The sequence below is a fragment of the Quercus lobata genome, chromosome 8, assembly GCF_001633185.2.
Source record: "Quercus lobata isolate SW786 chromosome 8, ValleyOak3.0 Primary Assembly, whole genome shotgun sequence".
NCBI classification, from domain to species: Eukaryota; Viridiplantae; Streptophyta; class Magnoliopsida; order Fagales; family Fagaceae; genus Quercus; species Quercus lobata.
The window spans coordinates 57,124,979-57,146,431 of NC_044911.1; the positions used below are offsets into that span (position 1 = coordinate 57,124,979).

The 21,453-nt window shown below is 31.4% G+C and overlaps 1 protein-coding gene across 1 annotated transcript; it reads right to left on the minus strand.

Moving 5' to 3' along the window:
* Nucleotides 1-414: 414 nt before the first annotated feature.
* On the minus strand, nucleotides 415-4,578 carry LOC115958337 (ethylene-responsive transcription factor RAP2-7-like). Its single transcript, XM_031076739.1, has 9 exons — nucleotides 3,550-4,578; nucleotides 3,273-3,298; nucleotides 3,125-3,155; nucleotides 2,946-3,033; nucleotides 2,714-2,859; nucleotides 2,209-2,312; nucleotides 1,978-2,081; nucleotides 1,535-1,651; nucleotides 415-835 (listed from the first exon to the last, which is right to left on the minus strand). Exons 1-9 carry the CDS (start codon nucleotides 4,086-4,088, stop codon nucleotides 563-565), a joined length of 1,428 nt encoding a protein of 475 aa, XP_030932599.1. The 5' UTR covers nucleotides 4,089-4,578; the 3' UTR covers nucleotides 415-562.
* Nucleotides 4,579-21,453: the final 16,875 nt, after the last annotated feature.

Genomic DNA, 21,453 nt, shown 5'->3' on the forward strand with positions numbered 1-21,453 from the left:
TGAACCTTATTTTAGTATTATCCTTTTTGTATGCTTGCAAGTTTACAACTTGGATAGGTTGAAGTGGACCCACCCGAATGACAAGAAAGCTTGAAATGTAAGTTTTAGCCACCGGGTTGGACCAGGCTAATGATATTTATAACTTTTTTGGGGGGACACATTTCTAGGCTGCCAATAAGTTCGGAGCTCCAAACTCTAATTAGCCTACTCAAATGGTGGTGATATTACACAGCGCTACTCAAATGGTGGTGACTGTTTATCTATATAATGCCACATTTATTGAAGGTAATAGGCAAGAGCACTCATAACTTTGTGCTCCATCCATACATTATTAGCCAACTAAATGCAGGCCATTATTTTCTGAAACTTAAATAATTTTTATCACAAACTCAAGGCTGGCCATGATAAAGGATAACTTGAAAAAAGCCTTTTACGACAGGCAATATATGCTTTATATTATAAAGATACACACCTGTACATAGTACAGACTACTATAATTGGCTAATTTGTCTTGCTTACCTAACCTTCTAAAGGCATAAAGACAAGTGATTACATCTTGGTTTCAGCTCCTCCTATAAGTGAAGTAGTTAGAAATGTTGGTATTTGATGTGGATGTGGTGGGTAAAGGAAGCAAGGGATTCTGGACGCAATTGTTCTGGGGGTTAGATGGGAAGGTAGCTGATGGAGCAGTAGTCGTAGAAGAGGAGAATCCTGATGATGCTGCAATAGAGAATAAGGGCACCGGGGCAACAATGCCATTGCCTTGTATTTGCCATCCCCAGCTGGATAACTGTTGCGAAGAAACAGCTTCAACTGTCTTCTCTGTGGCCATTCCCTGCAAATAAAAGATTAATTAAGTTTTGCTATTTAAACCTGAAATGCAAGGCATGTCAACAACATGAATGACACCTTAATAACCATAGGAAAGAGTGTTAGAACATGGAAAATGGTGTCCTAAAATAAGGTCATTTAGACCTTTTCTACTTAGGAAATGGCTTACTTCTTGCGCTAGACCGTAATATTAATTGAAGTTTTATACTTAGAATTGTATCAAAGCAAAGTTTCAAACTATCTGAATTATAATTAGCTTGTGGAAGGAAAACGTAGAGAGCATGAAAAGTGAAAATATAAATCGCATTATTAGTTCTTCTTAATCAACAAAGAACTACATGTATCGTGTTTATCTTTCTCAACTCTGGTTGATATTTCTGCTACAACCCAAGAATTGTGGAAGATGTATTTTTTTGGAAATTTGAGGGCTAATCCCGTGATTAACTACCAACTAAGCAGATCACAACATGGCCTTCATCACTTTAAACTGGGCCAATTATGAGTCAAGAAATAGTCACTGTAGATCATACTCCGTACATTGACATTCAGTGAAGCACAAAATAGCGAAGAAAGCATTGACAATGCTTGTTGTTACAGGGATCAGTGGTGCTTACACTAATATTTTCTAAACTTCCACAGGGTAGAGGTAGTGTAAATTAACCAGTGTAACAAATCAAATTTTAAATGAAAGAAAGATAATTACCTCATAACTTTGTAAGTAACCAGGACATATGCCAGACCATATGGGAAGGTGCTTTGATGCCATTGTCAGACTATGAACGGGTTGGCCACCCAGTGGTGCAGAAGCAGAGTTATCAACCTGTAAAAGTGGGGCATCAATTATTAATGGCAATATGATAAGAATCCACATGCATTTATATGAGGGTAAAACTTAGGTATGGTTCCTAAGATTTTGTATCATAGGTCTTCCAATTTAATTCAATTACATGGTTGTATTGATTAATGCAGCAAAATAAGTATTATCCTTTCCAAGAATAATTTAACTCAATCAAGTGGGTTATTGATGAAAGCAATCACGTGATTAAATTTAATTGGGAAAACTAAGGTATAAATACCTACGAAACTATACCTAAGTTACACGGAAAAAAAAAAAAATGTAAGCATTGTAAAAGACTGAAGGGCTACCATTAATCTCTCTCTATTGCAACAAGAAAGACAATCCCCCACATTGGGCTTGCCCTTTGAACCATTAGATATCCCAAGGCTTAGATCAAGATTGTGGCCATTTCCTGAACTCATAGAAACAGAAATTCATTCAACATATTTATTAGCAGAGAACTTGTTTTTTACTTGTAAATGCAACCAAAAAATTAACATTTGAAAAATTAAATAAAAGACATTAGTATCTATTAGTACCTTGAGTATTGCAATCTACAATGATCTCCCCTTCATAGGAGCTTGGCTCAAAGTTGGTCACTGCTTCCCTTCCATTGCACTTGATGGCTGCCATGTCATAGGCCCTGAATTCAACAACAACCAAAAAAAGGAAATGAAGATTTCTGTTAGATTAAACCCCACCTAAATCAGATTTCAGACCACAAATTAGTGTCGAGGACAATAAATTCATGATCACAAGGACCTTGCAGCTTCTGCTTCACTGTCAAACAACCCAAGGTATTTATACCTGCAAGCAAGCTTGATAATCTCATGGATAAAAGAGAGGATTGCCTAAGCATTTCATCTTTTGTATCGTTCTTTCTTATAGCCATATTACGCTTCATTTCATTAGCAGAAGAGCAAATTGACTAGATCTAAGAATTCAAGCTGGAGCGTAGGATAGGACTTATATAATACCAATTTTTGACAGCTACCGCTTGTTTTAAAATCATTAGAAATATGGTTTAAGGGAATGTTCTCTTACTTCTTCCCAAGGAATTGTCCCATTCGAGCTTCCCATCGACCACATTTGTGCAGGGTTACACCTCTGTATTTTGAGCTCCCTCGTGCGAATCCAGTGCTTTGACGACGAAGAGTATGAATAAATTCTTCCTTAGTCATATTCCTGGTCTGCGAATCAACCAAACCACAATTAATATGCAAAATAATACTCAAAAAATTTCAGCCAGTAGCAATTAAACAAATCCCACTTCTACCTGTTTCATATCATCCCCATAATCGCTTACACTAAAATTGATATCAGCATCAATCCCCCGGAACTTAATTGCAGCTCGATCATATGCTCTGAAATCACAAGGTCCAAATTTAGGAAAATTTAACAAAAGCATGAAACAAAGTATGAGCTTCATTCAAAACATCAAGCATATCAACTCACCTAGCCGCAGCATGAGCAGTGTCAAATCCACCTAACAAATCCCAACACCAGAATTCATCAAGATATCCCAGAACCAAAAAAGAAATCATTCATTGAATTAATTTCCCCAATAAAATCAAATTACACAAAGAGATCATCATCTACTTACCTAAATATACTTGCTTTCCACAATCCCTGTATACACATAAAAAAGGAAATGAATTAATAACATTGAAGAAAACATATATACAAACCCTCCAATACAAAGAAAACAGATAATTGATTCATTTGCATAGCACAAAACCAGTTATGTAACTTCTTATACTATAAGAGTCAAAGATCAATAAAGAACATTAAACCATTGATGACATATAAAAACAGCTTCTTTCTTTAAGAATAAACAAACATATACTTTTTTTAATATATATATATATATATATATATACCATATATGTGATTCCCATCGCCCGGTTCTCCGGTAAAACGTTACGCCCCGGTACTGAGAGCTCCGGGACCTCGGTCCCCGTCTACTTTTCCTGGCTTGCTGTTGCTTCTGCTGCGTAATTCTCAGCTCAGGCTGACCTCTACCAGAGTCAGCAAACGACAAGTTCAACCATTGAGTCTTTGTCGACGACAACGAAGAAGATGATGATCCTAAGATGAACTCTGATTCCCTGGATTCTCTTACTCCGGTGACCGGAAAAAGTGTCCTTGTAACAAGTTCTGAACTTGGGGTTTTTTGTTTGACCTCGTCGGTGTTGTGGACACAGTATTTTTCTTTTCTCTTCAAGATGTCAAACATGAACTCAGAGGAGGAGTTGTTGGAAGAGTCCTCATCTCCGGCATTGGTTGGAGCTTCTTCAGCATTGACGATGGAGGAGGTGGAGGTGCCAGAGTCTTCTGGGAGCTTCACCAACTCCATTACCGTGTCTTTTTCATCACAAACTGAATTGTTTGAAAGGATATCAACATTGAGATCCAACATGGTTTTTTTAGGCTGTTGAGTGTTGATCTTTGAAGAAAAAAATGGGTCTTTTTGTTTTTTACTTAGTATTGTGTGTTTGACACGAAAACCCCATTTGCATAGCTGAATTTTCTTCAAGAAATATTAGCCAAAAAAGTTTCCAAAAAAGGAAATCTCTTTGAATGAAGACTGGGAAGGTTGCTTGAGCTAGCTTCTTGTGTGTAATGGTAGGAGAGAGAGAGAGAGAGAGAGAGAGAGAGATGTGATCGTAAGGTGTTGAAAAAAAAAAACGGCAGTCTTGAGGTTCTATAAGGACAAATGGATCAGAAAGAAAAGTCCTGCAAAGGCGAAGAGAGAGAGAGAGAGAGAAGAAGAAGAAGAAGAAGAATGGAAAAGAAGAAACTGATGAGATAGGCAATAATAGATGATCAGAGGTTTGTGAAGCACAAGAAACTGGCTGAGCAACTTATAAGAAAGAGATGGGGACGTGTTAACATTGTAGGTAGAGCATGGTTACACTTGGCCCTTTTACTTCGCAAATACTAGTACTTATATATTCACTCGGAACATTTCTCACATAATTGGGACAAAACTTAGTTTAAACCTTGTATTTTAGGTTTTTTAATTACATTTAATTATATGATTTATTAGTCAATACAGCTCATTTAGGTGGCTAATTAGCTCGTTGGCTAATGCAGTTTTCTTGTTAATGGCTACAACTTTCAATTTACAATTGGTATCATCTTTATCCGCACTGTTTTTTGACGTGCTAAACCAGTTTCAAGTTTAGGCAAATTTTAGATACAGTTATTTAAGTAATGATGTAAGTTAAGTTTTCCAATTAATTTTTAATTATATGGTTTATTAGTGAATGTAACACAATTATGTGGCTTATTAGCTTATTGACTAATGCACTTCTTTATGTATAATTACATCTTTTGAGTTTTACCTTTCAAATTCCAATTCTTTATTTTGGATAATTCAATAGTTGAGGGTACCGAAATTTAACCTCTAACGGTCTCTTTTAAAAATATTATGAGTGGTAAATTGAGCTATAAGGCTCTTAACTTTTAAGTTTCAACTTCATTACTATTTTTATTATGCTCTTTTTCAATAATATTGTAAATTAGAGTTTTAAAGTACCCTACTTACCAAATTAGTAAAAAAACAATAGCACAGTAATTATTAGCAACCAACTAACTCACTAATGACATCGTTTATATCCAAACACAAATCTTAACATAGTTTGACTTTGTGCAACTTGTGTACGTCTTTGGCAATTAAGTATAATAATAAGTAATTAAGTTTCAACCATACAAATCAAAATTAACTTTGAAGAAGTGGAATGTCAAATAGATCTTAGGTTGACGTGTCATGAACGTATGGATGTGATGTTACATGTTAATATTATTGGTAAAAGTTATGACTTAGAAAAACAACTTCATGGTAGAACCGTAGAACTAGAAGACAATTAGTTTTCCTTAATCCAACATCTTCTTGGGACTAAAGGAATCTTACATTGTTGAGATTTTTTCATGCAAGTTGATTGAAGTAAGTTTGGTCCACAAAAAGTTAATCTCACGACATAGACACCCTCGCCTCCAAACCTAACTTCACTTCTATCTCCAAATTTGGAATTTGTGATTTCTTCAAAGATTATAATATTAAGTTATTAACTTTAGCAAGTCCTACACGATAATATCAACATGACAGTAGCTTTGCATATTAAAATCCAAAAAATTGTGTTTCTTTATGTGACTCTCATAGATGGAAATAATCCAGAAATTACACTATTTCCTCCATTTTCAATATACTAACAGTATATACCTAAACAGTCCTTTTCACATTGCTAATATTTATTCATTTCTGGTTGTTCAGTCTTTAATGTACCTAAAAAAAGTTGACAACAGAGTGAAATACAAAAAATAGTTAGGAACTTTCTTGGTTATTACAAGAGCCATCATGGCGTAGAGCATAAATGGCCAAATGGGTCATAAAAAGTAAATTATGAAACCGCCAAATCCTAGAGTCCAAATCCCAAATCCTATATTAGTACTGCTTGTTTTGGGTTGTATCCTACACCTTAATTTCTGGAAACTAGGAAAAGCATTTCCCTAAGTGGTAAAGTCATAGGTTTTAATTGCGAAATGGGTGGGCGCGTCTAATGACTTTAGACTTCCTATAGTCACCAAATAGCATACGCGTAGAGTGGAATTTCATTTTCCACGCGCGACATTATTCATCAAAATCTTTACACTCCCAATTCGGGAAACTTTTTCAAGAAAATGTTTTCATTAATTTTTTTTTCTATGATTTCAATACTTTTATGGTACTCCACGTGTCAGTCAGTGATAGGTGCCAAACCTCCAGATATTAATAGGGATATCATAGCCTGATCCCAAAACTTGCCAAAGCTGGACAATGTTGACTGTACACTATATATGAAGGACCACCCCTTCCTTATGTGATAATGGTCCCCCCCCCTATAGAGAGAGATTCAATAAATCGAGCAGTTATAGGTTGGGCCACTCATCCCCTTAAGTTGGGCGCAACAAAATAAATTGAACGTGGCCGAAACTACTTCAAATATCATAAGAATTTATTTACCTACTTCATTTTAATTTATGTTTTTATATTCGATTATTAGTATGAACTATAAACAACGTTTTCTTCCAAACCATGTTGAAAAAATATTCTCTAATCCATACGGGGTAGTTTATAAGATCATATACATGATTATTAGGTAAGTCATGTTACTAAAAAATACGAGGATGTTTATTTAATTTACCATATAATAAGTTAGACAAAATTTTATCTTACTAGTATTAATAAGGATGTTGTGCCAATGACACAATGGTATCTAGTCCAAGGTTAACAATCTTGTTCAAGTAACCATTTTCGATTTGTCCATTAATGGTTTACTTTGACATACTATTTTATAATATAAATATATATGAGAGAGAGAGAGAGAGAGAGAGAGATGCGAAATAGATTTTATCTAATTCTTGATTATGCACACAATACCATTTGTTAACATGTCCAAACAAACTTTGAAATATTTGCCAAAAACAAACACACAGCATACTAGTGTGGTACTGGTCAAGATTTTTCAATTAAATAATATGTCTAGTTAACAGGTGCCCTTAGAGCATTTGTTAATAAACCATTTTTAAAAAGTTTTGATAGTGCTTTTATAGAAAATAGAAAAAGTTGTCAAAATATTGATTTTTTTTTTCCTTTTTTTCCCATAAAAACTTTTCTAAAATGTTTCAATATTAAATGTCCTTATAACATCTATTTATACACCCTTTAGATAGATGAATAATGCTAGAGATAGATTTTATTTTATTTTATTTTTTGAGAATCAAATGGATTTTTTTACATGCCTAATATTATATCCCTCATATGGAAATTTTTTACAATATGTATATTGTTTTTATGGGTATGATATATTAATTTATTCTTTACTAGTAGCATTTTTTTTTATTACGTTAGTAGTAACATGGTTACGCATAGGGGTGTCAATGTTCGACCCAACCCGTGAACACGACACGAACCCGACACGGGTTTTTGCGGGTTAGGGTTGTGCCTTAATGGGCTTGGGTCATAAAAGGGTCGACCCGAAAGCGACACGATAAAAAATGTGTCATAAGCGGATCAACCCGCATAACCCGCAATAGACACGTTTGACAAGCCAATTTATTTGTGTCAACCCAAAATGACCTACTTAACACAACCCGTTTAACTTGTATAACAAATAAATATTCATTTTATTTTAGATTTGTCAAATACCTTTTATATCCAACATATATTTTAAATTTAAAAAGAGAAGTGAGTAATAACAAAAACTTATAAGGGATATAATTGGAAATTGAAACTTTACAAATCCTAGATCTCTAAACCCTAAATCTCTAAACCTTCTTATAAATATCTTATTTATTTATTTATTTATTTATTTTTATTTCAGTTGTACTACCCACTCTATTATCTTATAGACTCATACCCAATTCTCAAACTTGAAGTCTCAAACCGGATATTGCTCTCTCTCTCTCTCTCTCTCTCTCTCTCATGTGTTTAGTGAGTTTTAGAATTAAAAAAAAAAAAAAAACCGTTTTCCTGGTGTTTCAAAATTCTGTATTAATGTTTTCTGCATAATGCTTTTGTTCTATAAACTTCGAACCCATGTGTCGCTATTAATATATGAGATATATTAATTGTTGATTAAGGTCACAGTTGCAGCTTTTGTTTTATGTCAAGTTTTTTTTTGTGTGTTTGTATTAGTGTTGGACACCATCTGCATATCTTGCAAGTGGGTTTATTGAGATAGTTTATAAACTAGATCTGATGGGTACTACTTTTAAAATTGTTGAGGCATGATCATATTTTGTAACTACTAATACTCATATATATATATATATATATATGGCATAGAACTTGCACAAATGAAATTGGATGAGCTTATGGAAGATTTTATGAATTTGGATATCAACAAAGAATTTATGGATGCTAATCGTAGTCATAGTCAAAATTAGTTTACTATTTGCTCCAATTATTTCAATATTGATATTTAGCATTTGGCAAATTCTAAGGATATTATATTTTTGTTAAACTATGTTATTTCATTTTTGTTAAACTATGTTATTTTAAATTTGGGTTGAAGTTTATGCAATTCTTTTAGAGTGTAAAGAACTTATTTCTAGATGAATATTATATTTTTGTTGAACTATATTATTTTGAATGTGGGTTGAAGACTTGAAGTGTATGCACTGCTTTTGGGATGTAAAAAAAAATATTTCTAGATGGATATTATATTTAATATTATGTAGGTTGAAATGAGTTGTGTTACATTCGTGTCAACCCAACACGACTTGTTTATTAAGCGTGACAAATGGGTTGGATCAGGTCAACCCTCCTTATTAACAGGTTGAGTTAGGATTGAAGGATCATGACACGATTATTAAATGGGTTGGGTTAGAGTTAAGCCATTTAGTTGAATACCCCTACCTCGACACGACACGAATCCAACATGCTAACCCGAATTGACACCCCTAGTTACGCATTACAATAATTTCGTTACATTTATTGAAAACTAATGGTCACAGTGAATAGTTTTCTTCCTCAAAAAAAAAATAGTTTAGTATTTTTTATTATATTTTTTCAAATTAAATTGTAATATGATCAAATTAGAAAATGTATACATTAAATCCAAGTTTTTGCAAACATCACATGTTAACACACATTTTTTTTTTAATAAACAATAAAAAAATTCACATATGATAGTATTTTTGACACATTCATTAATCATTAATAACTTAAATCAAATTAATCAATAATTATTCTTTTCAAAAGCTCAGCTAATACTTTTTGAAATTTTCAAAAAATATTTTCAAGATTCAAAATTTTCATTCCTCATTTATCAAATAATTTATTTTTAAAAAAATTATTCTTAAAAAAATTATTAAAATATTAAAAGCTCTAGTATTGTACGGTGTACACAATAAATAAATTTTTTTTTGGTAGAAACAATAAATAATATATGAACCATGAAAGTACCATCTCCCCACCATTAATATTACATCTACCTATTATAATGATTTTATTTTAAAGAATTGATGCCCATCTCTCTCGTAGCCATACATCTTAACTATCACTTCTTAAAAGTTAAAATAACCACACAAAATATATATATATATATATATATATATATATAAGTTATTTTTACCAAGTGGAAAAAGACGAAGGAAATGACGAGAAACTGTAATTTATACGGATTTGTCCTTTCCTTAAAAATGTGAATGTCGTGTCTTTGACATTTCAAAAAGGGAGGGCCTCTTGGTCTTGGCGAAAGTAAAAAAGAAAAAATAAGGAGGGCCTCTTGTGTACCATTCTCAGACCATAATTTTGGATTTTTCAGGGACCCAAATCCAAATTTTAACAAAATAAAGATTCATTTGTGTACTTTATTTTATCTTTATTCACATGAAAAACAAGGCCATTAGATTTTCATTGTTATCACTGTTTTTTTTGTTATAGAGAGACTTTCATTTTACTAGGAATCTTGCATAGATGACCTAAGTGTGTGTTTGGATAGTGCGTTTCTGTGCGGCTGCGTTTTTTTTAGTGGGTTCATGGGCATCGTTCATGGAACCCGTAAATACGGAAAAATGCAAATCTAACTTTAAAATTAGGTTCCACGGCACCATTCACACAATTAAAAATTATTTTGCTACAGTATTTTTAGTTTTTAGTTTTCAGTTTTCAGTAATAAATAAATCCAAACAAACCTTAATTGTCCCTTTAATAATGTCAAAATCAGTAAAAATATCGTAAAGACGTGAAAGGGATATCTAGTAGCTCTTTACACCACTTGATTTTGGATTAATATTTCAGAATTTTCATTGTTTGAATTATATATTATTTATGTTGTTAACATTTATATATCAAATATCATGCCAATCAAATATTATTTTCTATTTCATCCGCATGCTCATATATATAAAGTTAAAATTCAAAAACCTTAAAATTTACTCATTTTTTAATTATTGGTTTCTAATCATCTTGATATTTTGTAAGTATTTAAAATATAATTAGATCATGTAATCTAATTATATAATTGTAAAAAAAAAAAATCAATAACAATTTATTGAGTGATGTAACGTTAACTAAAATAATTTTTTTAATTTTTTTGGATAAGCTAAAATAACACGAGACATAACATAAACTCAACCATATTTTTATGAGCAGTTTTATTAGAATATTTATACTAAAATCATTTTACCAAATAATATGATATCATAAAGATACATGAAAAAACATAACATGAGAAGAAAAAAAGTTTAATTTCCTCATGTAAAAATATTGTAAATTATATATTATATTACACAAAACACAAAAGTAGGTGCAGTTACATTAATGCAAACAAAAGTGCCTAACATGATTATATTCTACTCTGGCATAGCAGTCTGAATTTAGTTCTTAAAATTAATTGCTTCAAAGAGAGTCAAAGATCTATTTTCTCGAGTAGAGATATATATAGAGATCTACTAGATGTGTTTTAGCTCTTGATTTTATTAACATAATGCATTGTTTTAATGTAAATATGTAATGTATTATTATTATTATTATTATTATTATATGTGAGTGACTGTGCTGTAGATTATCCTTGCTTGACTGGAAGAGAATCACGTGTTTGATTTGCACAGTAAAGTGCCTCTTCCCTTGTTTCAAAAGGCAAATGTTCTTTGCCTTTCGTGGACCACAATGTCGTACCTATGAAATTACGTTTTTCACACTTCTGCTTTAGGTTTGAGGCTACATATTATATTACTAAATTTATATTTATATTTATATATATATATTTGGGAGGGGGGGGGGGGGGGCCGAAGATCCAAAACAGCTGATAGGATAGGTAAGGACATTTCCGAAGAGGTAAACTTCATGGAATATTGGCAGTATGCCCTTGGAAAGTACTCACCTAACCTGTGAAGAGGTTGAACTACTATAGTTGGCAAGGGCACCAAGGACTCCTACCTAACCTCGGAAAGTTAAAAGTCAGGGGTAAGGGGAGCACGACACAACCTGGAGGAGAAAAATGGTAACTTGGCACTGAACAAGAAAGAGAATAAAAAGGAAGGAAAAAGCAGTCATTCCCTTTGCATTAAATGTACTGCAACCACTTAGCTAACCGTATTAATGGGAAAATGAATATGAATAGTCTCACACAACTCACACCTTGATGTAAAACCTTATAGCAAGACCTTGATGGGACAAGTATCAAGAAAATCTGATCTTAACCCTCCAAATGTAGAGTCTAGATGCATTTTGGCTAACTATATAAAGTCAAGAAGCACCTAGACCAAGGTGAGGGATTCTTTTTGAGAAGAGCGAGAGAGAGAAATGGACCAATTGTAGCATCTTCCTCAGACTCAACTAAACCAGAGGATGAGCACTTAGCCATTCTAAGGCTTTTTCCAATTGAATATATTCACTTCATGCTAGAGACTGATTTGACTATTAATTTTTGTTACATAATGGGTACTTAAAGGTTGACCTTGCATTCCATTTCTAAAAATTAATTGTGTGATCAAATAGTAATACGATTAAAACCTGCTTAATTTTTTTTTTTTTTTTGAGAAATAACTACAACATGCTGCTAACCCCGCAGCTCGAACCCTTTCTGTCCTAGACCCCCAAGCACTTTGTGCATGGGGGATACCAATTCAACAACTATAAAGCCTTCGGCAAACCTGCTTAATTTTTCTGTTTTACACTTTGCCCACCCCACACACACACACACACACACACACATATATATATACATATATTATAAAATTTAAGGTTCGCTAGCTTATGATAATTGCACATTTTTACTTTTTATTATAAGAGCAAGATATTAATTGATTTTTAGTACAAGTGAGAATAAATATCAGGTATCTTATTTAACTATTAAAACTTTACTTGTTGAGTTACCTAAAACTCATAAGTTGAATTTCTTTCCAAAAACATATTAACACATAAACAATGTAAAAAACTGAGAAGAAAAACGTAAATTACAAGTTGTGCTTAGCAAGTAGCAACTAATAATTAATTGTATATATTATTTGCATGAATTGGTTATTGTCAAACCCAAAATAGTACAAGATAACGTCTGAGAAAAAAATGGAACACAAAGTAGCTCGTTTTTATCAAATACTATTTGATGGATTGGGATTTGGTGCTCCGTGCAATTCACCCAAGTCCTTCACAATTTTATTTTACTTTTTTACCTTCATTTTTTTACTTTTTTATTTTTTATACTTAATTGTTGAGATTTAAAGTTGTTTTTTGCGACTTTAAATCTCAACCATCCATACCAATTGTATCAGGTGCAATACCCTAGGTACTGCACCTGATCTCAATCCCTATTTGATAATCACAAACCTCTGTTTTCATATTATAATTATTTTCCGTGTCAAACTACTTCTTCTTAAATATAATATATATTTTTCATGTAAAAAATAAATATAATATATATTTAGTGAACAGATATGATGAGGCTTCCCACAATTTTTCTCCTCCACAATAAGTAGTTGACCTTTTTGTATATGCATTATAATTCATGGCATGAAGATGATGGTAAGGAAGTCATTGCACTTTTAAGAGAATGACTAGTATCCGCACCATAAATAGTTGTCATGATTAGACCTTAAATCATACCAATTATAAGCACAATATGATGTTTACTTAAAAAACAAAAAACTTTTAATGATACCACAGTAAAAATTGCTTTCAGATTGGCTCAAATACACTTTCAGCCCTAAAGTTTGAGATTATTTTTGTTTTGGATATTTTACGCTTTAAAATTTTTATTTTGATATCTTATATTTTGTTTGGTTGTCATATTGGTCATGTTACCTATTTCTGTTAGTGATTTAATCATCCCTAATATGTTTTTCTACCTAATAATGGAGGTTCGGCAATCTAATAAGTATTTGATGAAATAGTTAAACATGAAGGATGTTTATTGGTCAACTTATTAATGATAATTGACAATAGAGTAAATATTAAGATGAACTCAAAACATGAAGGTCAAAATGAAATTAACTCCAAACTTTAAGAACCAAAAGTGTACTTTAGTATTTGAATTCTAATATTTAATTTTCACAATGAAATATTTATATTTCAAATAAAAAGAATCCTAATACAATAATAACATCTATAAAAAGGAGAAAATGAAAGTTCTTTTTCCTTGCTAAATAAAGAAGCAACTTCAAATCTAAAATATTTTATGGATCAATCCTCTATTCTCAAAATTGAATTTTTACCCATCATTCATGTAAAATGAGAGAATACCACATCATTGTATTCTAGAAATACTCTAATATTCTTTTCCTATTTTTTTAGATAAATATTTGTAAGGACAACTTGTTGTATTAATTGACATTCTTATTTTATTGTATAATTTGATAGTTGGGGGAGGGAGATTAGAATATTAGATGTATCTATTGGAAACTTGAAGATATACCGGTTAAGTTACAAGACTTTTGTATTCTTTTTATTTTTTATATTTTATAATTCGATATTTGAGGGAGGGGGATTCAAATGGAGTCTTTATTGAAAATACTAAGAAATATAAGTTGAGTTATAAGGATAACGGCAATTTAAAAATACTATAATAGAATTTAAAAAGTATGAAATATGTTAATGGGTGTTAGATTGCACTACTAACAAAAAAATAAAAAAAATTGAATAGGTCTCATTATATTAAAAGGTAACAAAAACTAATGAATAAATACTCCTTTCACTGAATGTAGTGTTAGATGACTCTTTACAAATAAAAATAAAAACTGATTGGTTGTGATAACAAATCTAATCTTACCTAATGCATTTCACTGTTTGTTGATAAACTTTAAAAATAAATTCTACTACTATATAAAAAAATCACAACTATTTTATCAGATAAATTATGATTAATTATCTGTCATTTTCACATAACACACTATTTTTATATTCATCCTTCATAATCCGAAAAAATTTGTGATTTTTTTTTTTTTTTTGGTTGGTAGTGGGAGTAGATTTTTTGAATTCAAAAAGTATTATATTGTTGAGACTCGAGAACATTGTAGAGGAAGAAGGGCGTGATGGTAATCTAACACAAAGTGAGAGAACCACCCAATTATTAAGTTGAGGAGAAAAAAAGATCATCAATGGAGAGAGAGAGAGAGAGAAACCTTAAATATTTTATGGATCAATCCTCTATTCTCAAACTTGAATTTTTACCCATCATTCATGTAAAATGAGAGAATACCACATCATTGTATTCTAGAAATACTCTAATATTCTTTTCCTATTTTTTTAGATAAATATTTGTAAGGACAACTTGTTGTATTAATTGACATTCTTATTTTATTGTATAATTTGATAGTTGGGGGAGGGAGATTAGAATATTAGATGTATCTGTTGGAAACTTGAAGATATACCGGTTAAGTTACAAGACTTTTGTATTCTTTTTATTTTTTATAATTCGATATTTGAGGGAGGGGGATTCAAATGGAGTCTTTATTGAAAATACTAAGAAATATAAGTTGAGTTATAAGGATAACGGCAATTTAACAATACTATAATAGAATTTAAAAAGTATGAAATATGTTAATGGGTGTTAGATTACACTACTTACAAAAAAAAAAAAAAAAAAAAAAAAAATTGAATAGGTCTCATTATATTGAAAGGTAACAAAAACTAATGAATAAATACTCCTTTCACCGAATGTAGTGTTAGATGACTCTTTACAAATAAAAATAAAAACTGATTGATTGTAATAACAAATCTAATCTAACCTAATGCATTTCACTGTTTGTTGACAAACTTTAAAGAGAAATTCTACTACTATATAAAAAAAAAATCACAACTATTTTATCAGACAAATTAGGATTAATTGTCTGTCATTTTCACATAACTCACTGTTTTTATATTCATCATTCATAATCCGAAAAAAATTGTGATTTTTTTTTCTTGGTAGTGGGAGTAGATTTTTTGAATTCAAAAAGTATTATATTGTTGAGACTTGAGAACATTGTAGAGGAACAAGGGCGTGATGGTAATCTAAGACAAAGTGAGAGAACCACCCAATTATTAAGTTGAGAGAAAAAAAGATCATCAATGGAGAGAGAGAGAGAAACCTTAAATATTTTATGGATCAATCCTCTATTCTCAAACTTGAATTTTTACCCATCATTCATGTAAAATGAGAGAATACCACATCATTGTATTCTAGAAATACTCTAATATTCTTTTCCTATTTTTTTAGATAAATATTTGTAAGGACAACTTGTTGTATTAATTGACATTCTTATTTTATTGTATAATTTGATAGTTGGGGGAGGGAGATTAGAATATTAGATGTATCTATTGGAAACTTGAAGATATACCGGTTAAGTTACAAGACTTTTGTATTCTTTTTATTTTTTATATTTTATAATTCGATATTTGAGGGAGGGGGATTCAAATGGAGTCTTTATTGAAAATACTAAGAAATATAAGTTGAGTTATAAGGATAACGGCAATTTAAAAATACTATAATAGAATTTAAAAAGTATGAAATATGTTAATGGGTGTTAGATTGCACTACTAACAAAAAAATAAAAAAAATTGAATAGGTCTCATTATATTAAAAGGTAACAAAAACTAATGAATAAATACTCCTTTCACTGAATGTAGTGTTAGATGACTCTTTACAAATAAAAATAAAAACTGATTGGTTGTGATAACAAATCTAATCTTACCTAATACATTTCACTGTTTGTTGATAAACTTTAAAAATAAATTCTACTACTATATAAAAAAATCACAACTATTTTATCAGATAAATTATGATTAATTATCTGTCATTTTCACATAACACACTATTTTTATATTCATCCTTCATAATCCGAAAAAATTTGTGATTTTTTTTTTTTTTTTTTGTTGGTAGTGGGAGTAGATTTTTTGAATTCAAAAAGTATTATATTGTTGAGACTCGAGAACATTGTAGAGGAAGAAGGTCGTGATGGTAATCTAACACAAAGTGAGAGAACCACCCAATTATTAAGTTGAGGAGAAAAAAAGATCATCAATGGAGAGAGAGAGAGAGAGAAACCTTAATGCCAATTGGGACAGGACGTCTTGTCAGTTGTCACTGACAACAACTAACCAACCCCAATCAATTCAATTCTCCCACGCCAAAAAAAGCAATGAATATCGTCGGACAAATCTGAGCCGTCCAAATTTTCCTTATTTGTAAAGAGAAATGGAAAGGGGCAATGGTGTTGATTGGTCACTGGTCAGAGATAAAGAAGACATTGGGCACGAGAATCTTTCATACACTGTCACGACTCGCGCAGGAACCTTTCCTCTTATGGTAATCCCTCTACCTTAAAAAATAAAAATCGTCCTTTTTTAAGATTCCTTTTTTGGTTAAAGTAAACAGTCCCCATCGGCCACTCCTTACTTGATTTGACCATTAATTATACCGGCATTACTAGGTAATCTTCAAGCTCTAAAGACCCCCCCATCTTATTTGTAATGACAATGAGGACACTTTGGTAAATATCTACCCAAAATATCATGTTTGATTGATTAAAATAATAATAAATAAATTGTAAATATCAAGATATTTTAGGTAAGAATTAGGTAGCTTGCTCCGGGTTCCAATATTTTAAGATTCTCAACCAAAATAATAATAATACCAATATTTTAATATCCAAAAAAAGAAAAACCCAATATTTGAAATTATTTGGGGCTAATAAAAAGTCAACCAAATTTACACCATCAACTTTTGCTAGGTGATTGAATCAAATTCTTTTTTTCTTAGATTAAAAAATCACACTTTTTTAAATTTGGGACATTTTGTTTGAGAGTTTGAATTTTCATCCTTAATATCAAATGAGGCTTTGGTTTCAAGTTTTTCCATTCATACTAGTTCTTGAGATGGTTAAGTGTGATCTTTTAAAATTCTAGATCACCAATGAATGCAAAAGGCTAGCACCCACTATTGCATAAGATAAGATAGTCACGTGTTTACAAAGTGTGCATTTTTCTACTATAAGATCACTAAAAATCATAATAATTCAGTTTAAATAGAAATCTTTATTAAAAACACAACACCCTTACCTACCTAAAAAATATACATTTTTCCACAAGCAACCAACCACACACACCAAGCAAAACCCCAAAATCACCCTAATACCTAAATTAAAAAAGACAATAAGAGAATACTCTTGAAACTCATTTGTCTTAGTGGGTTCCAGTTAGTTCAACTGGTAAAGTCTCTGATGGTTGAATAAGAGGTCTGGGGTTCAATTCCTGCCTATATCAAAAACCGATTGGTGTCTTGGTCTGATGATAAAGAGTATCATCAAAAGCGGACGCCTTAGATTGAAACTCTCTCTAAAAAAAAAACTCATTTGTCTCTAAGTATTAGTACCTAGCATGCCATATGCCATATGTTGGTATATTTTATCATCAAAGCACAAAAAAGGCCATTACTTGGTCTTCTAATTAAAAAAAAAAAATTGCAATTGTGCTACAATACCATCATAAATTTATGATGGTATTATAGCAACGTTCTAAAACCTAATAATTTTTTTTTATTCCAACCTACAAATATCTGCCTCTTTCTCTCTCTTCATTGTCTCATCGTCTCTCTCTATCTCTCTTGACAGAACATGGCTTCTCTCTCTCACATCTCTTTCATGGTAGTCGTTTTTTCCTGGCATAGGTCCGGTATGGGTCTAGTGGTTTCAGCAGCATGATCCTATGATGGAGGCGCTTAAGCTCACCTTCGATGATGAGCTGCTCAACCTCTCCTTCGATGATGGGCTGCTCAACCTTGTCTACTGATGATGGGCTTCTCAACCTCGCCGACCGATGATGGGCTCAACCTCACCGATTATTGGATTTTGGGGTATTTATTTGAAGTTTATGATTTTGTTTGCTTTGCTTTTAATGAGTTTTTGTTTTTAAGTGTTTAATTTATTTGTTGGAGTTTTTTTTTTTTTTTTTAATATTGAGTTTTTGCTTAATGGGTTGATGGGTTTTTGTTTAAATGTTTAATTTAGTGGTAACTTGTTTGAGTTTTTGTAACTTTTTTTGGGTTTGTTCGTGGTGGTAGCAGTGGTGATTTGGGTTTTGGGATTTATTTGGGTAATTGTAAACTTGTTTTGGGATTTATTTGGTTTTGAGTTTCTGTTATGGTTTGAATTGGCAGTTGTGCCCATGGCTGGTGCTATTGGGCTGCTCGGCAGTGATAGGTGGTCAAGAGAAAGAAAGAGAGAGACAAAAATTAGAGAAAGGAGATAAATGAGAGAGAATAGAGATGGTTTTGAGTTATATTATTTTATTGTATAGATATTTTGTTTTAATATGTTGTATAGGAATATAAAAGTTGGGATGTTGGGTGTGTTGTAAAATGGTATGGTATAATAGATAAAGTAGTTTTTGAGATGATAAAATAGAATAATCTGTAGATAGCATATCCTAATGCTCCTCAATGTAATACGCTGGTATAATATATAGTGGGGTCGGAAGTGACAAGTTTTGACAAAACAAGCATGACACATTCAACTTCAATCAAGTATTGATGCAACACAAATGGAAGGAAGTGTCACTTGTGGGGTGACATAGTTTCAAATGATTGATAAAACAAATCATATCAGTTTGAGTTTATATGGCATATAATGGGCATGGCCACCTCATAAATAAGGTTGGGCATGGATGAAATGACACAAATAAAAGTGCTACATAATGTTAGGACCAAGCATCCATTTTTTAAACATAAGAGAGCAATAATGAATGATCAAAATTTAGAGGATGTAATTTATAATTTAGTTTTTCTCCCTTTATATAACTTACATAAGATTAGCAAAATAGAATAAAACTAATCAATAAATTAGAAGTTGTTGTCGAGTAATGAGAGGGGTTTTGACTTTTGACTACATACTTGTAAAGTGACCAAATTGTTTATAAATGCATTATTTGGAGTTGATACTCATAAGTTAACCACTCACAAAATTCAAATTTTGTGCATCACAAGAAACACTATTGATATTTATTACTAACAACAAAAAAAAGGATGGGCTATTCGAATATAAAATCATTGTAGGAAAATCCTTAAGTTACAAGGTTTTTATCAAAACATTGGATGAAAAGTAGAAAAACCTATCTCAAAGGTTGTGAATGATGTTTTATAATAATGATCATGACCCTCCATGTGATTATTTTAGTTTCTTATACCATGAATCTACCAAAAAATTGTCCAAATTGAAAACCAATGTGATGATGAACTTTGCACAAGTTAAAAATTCATTGATAGTAACACAAAAAAAATCATGACCAGGCCAAACCGGCTGTTCATGTAGCCGGTTGAAATAAATTTGTGCCTCATCAACAACGACCCAACATAACCAATCATTGGTTGCCACGTACGCAACACAAACCTTCTATTACACAAAATGATAAGGTACGGTGGGCCGTTGAAAAAGAACGTTTCAAAACCCAACTGTTCAAGATTTAACACGCGCCAATCTGCGCGTGTGCTGTAAAAAAGTCACCTTTTTTTGGAGACTGTGGGATGTGACCGTACGATTAAGCAAAAAAAGAGAGCAGAACACACACGATGAGTGCCACTCAGTTTTGTGGATACGTCATTGCTTAAATCATAGCATTCTTTGTGAACTGAAAATAATTAATAAAATATTAGAGTAAATAAAAAAATTGGAAAAAAATATAATAATGGGTACTATTTTTTTATTATTTAATGAATTGGGTAAGATTAGGATTGAAGATAATTTTTATAATAAGATTTAAATATTTTATGTTGTGGTGGTCATTATCTATCAGTTTTATAATGAAACATGCGAGAGTATTTTATATACAAGTCCCAACATGGGAAGGAACAAATAAATACTTTTCATTACTAAAATAGCAATAATGGTAAAGTGTTGAGAAATTTCAACGAGGAAAAAAAAAATGACTCGACTAGGTAATAGACAAAGGGAGAAACAAGAAAAGTGTCATTGATTCTGTTCATCGTTTAACACATTGGAAAAATGCCAATCACATATTATTAATTTTTGTCGGAAGTGTTTACATGAATAAGAACATGAGAGCATTGTCAAGATTTAAAAACAATGGATTTACATTGATGTTGTTCAACGTATTACACATTCAAAAAATGCCAATCAAATATTATTAATTTTTGAAACTAGCGAAGTGATTCACATGAAAAAAGGAATAAAAACCCAATAAACAAGATAATATTTAATATAGATGAGCTGACTTTAAGCTTTACAGTGCTTAGGGGTTGTGCCAATCAAAATTTACCATTAATGATATGGATTACAAATTCATTTAACCAAATCTTACTAACATAATTACTCTCAAAATCTCTCACAACTAAAATTACTGGCAAATCTCACCTACCCAAACTCACAAATTTACTATTAACTATATCTAATGTTACTCTCTCACTCATAGATAAACACTTTTCGAATAAACTCATTCATCATTTTTTTTTTTTTTTTGAATTTTATCTTTCCCCCAATGGGATGATCAATTGATCCCTAGGGCTAAAGATGCCATTTTTTTTTTTTGCAATACTATCTATGATTCTATATATGAGATTTTGATACATATTCCTTGAATTATGAGAACTTTTTAAGTTGATAAAGAAATATCAAATTACTTATCTAATAAAAAATAAACTTTTCTTTCATTCTCAAAAAACCTAAATCAAGTTAAAATAAGAATTTGAGATAGTAATTTCTAATACATACATTGGAAAAAAAGGATGATTGTTCCAATTATCATTGACTTTTAAGTTTGTCCCATCAAAATTCAATCCAGGGTTGGTGTAGCGCTTCCTCAAATTCAT

Excerpts from the sequence above, each read along its gene's own strand:
- LOC115958337 (XM_031076739.1), bottom strand. The coding sequence starts at position 4,088 with ATGTTGGATCTCAATGTTGATATCCTTTCAAACAATTCAGTTTGTGAT. Across the intron at positions 3,156-3,272 it reads TGGAAAGCAAGTATATTTAG|GTGGATTTGACACTGCTCAT; the intron begins GTAAGTAGATGA and ends GGGATTTGTTAG. Across the intron at positions 836-1,534 it reads GTTACTTACAAAGTTATGAG|GGAATGGCCACAGAGAAGAC; the intron begins GTAATTATCTTT and ends TTTTATTTGCAG.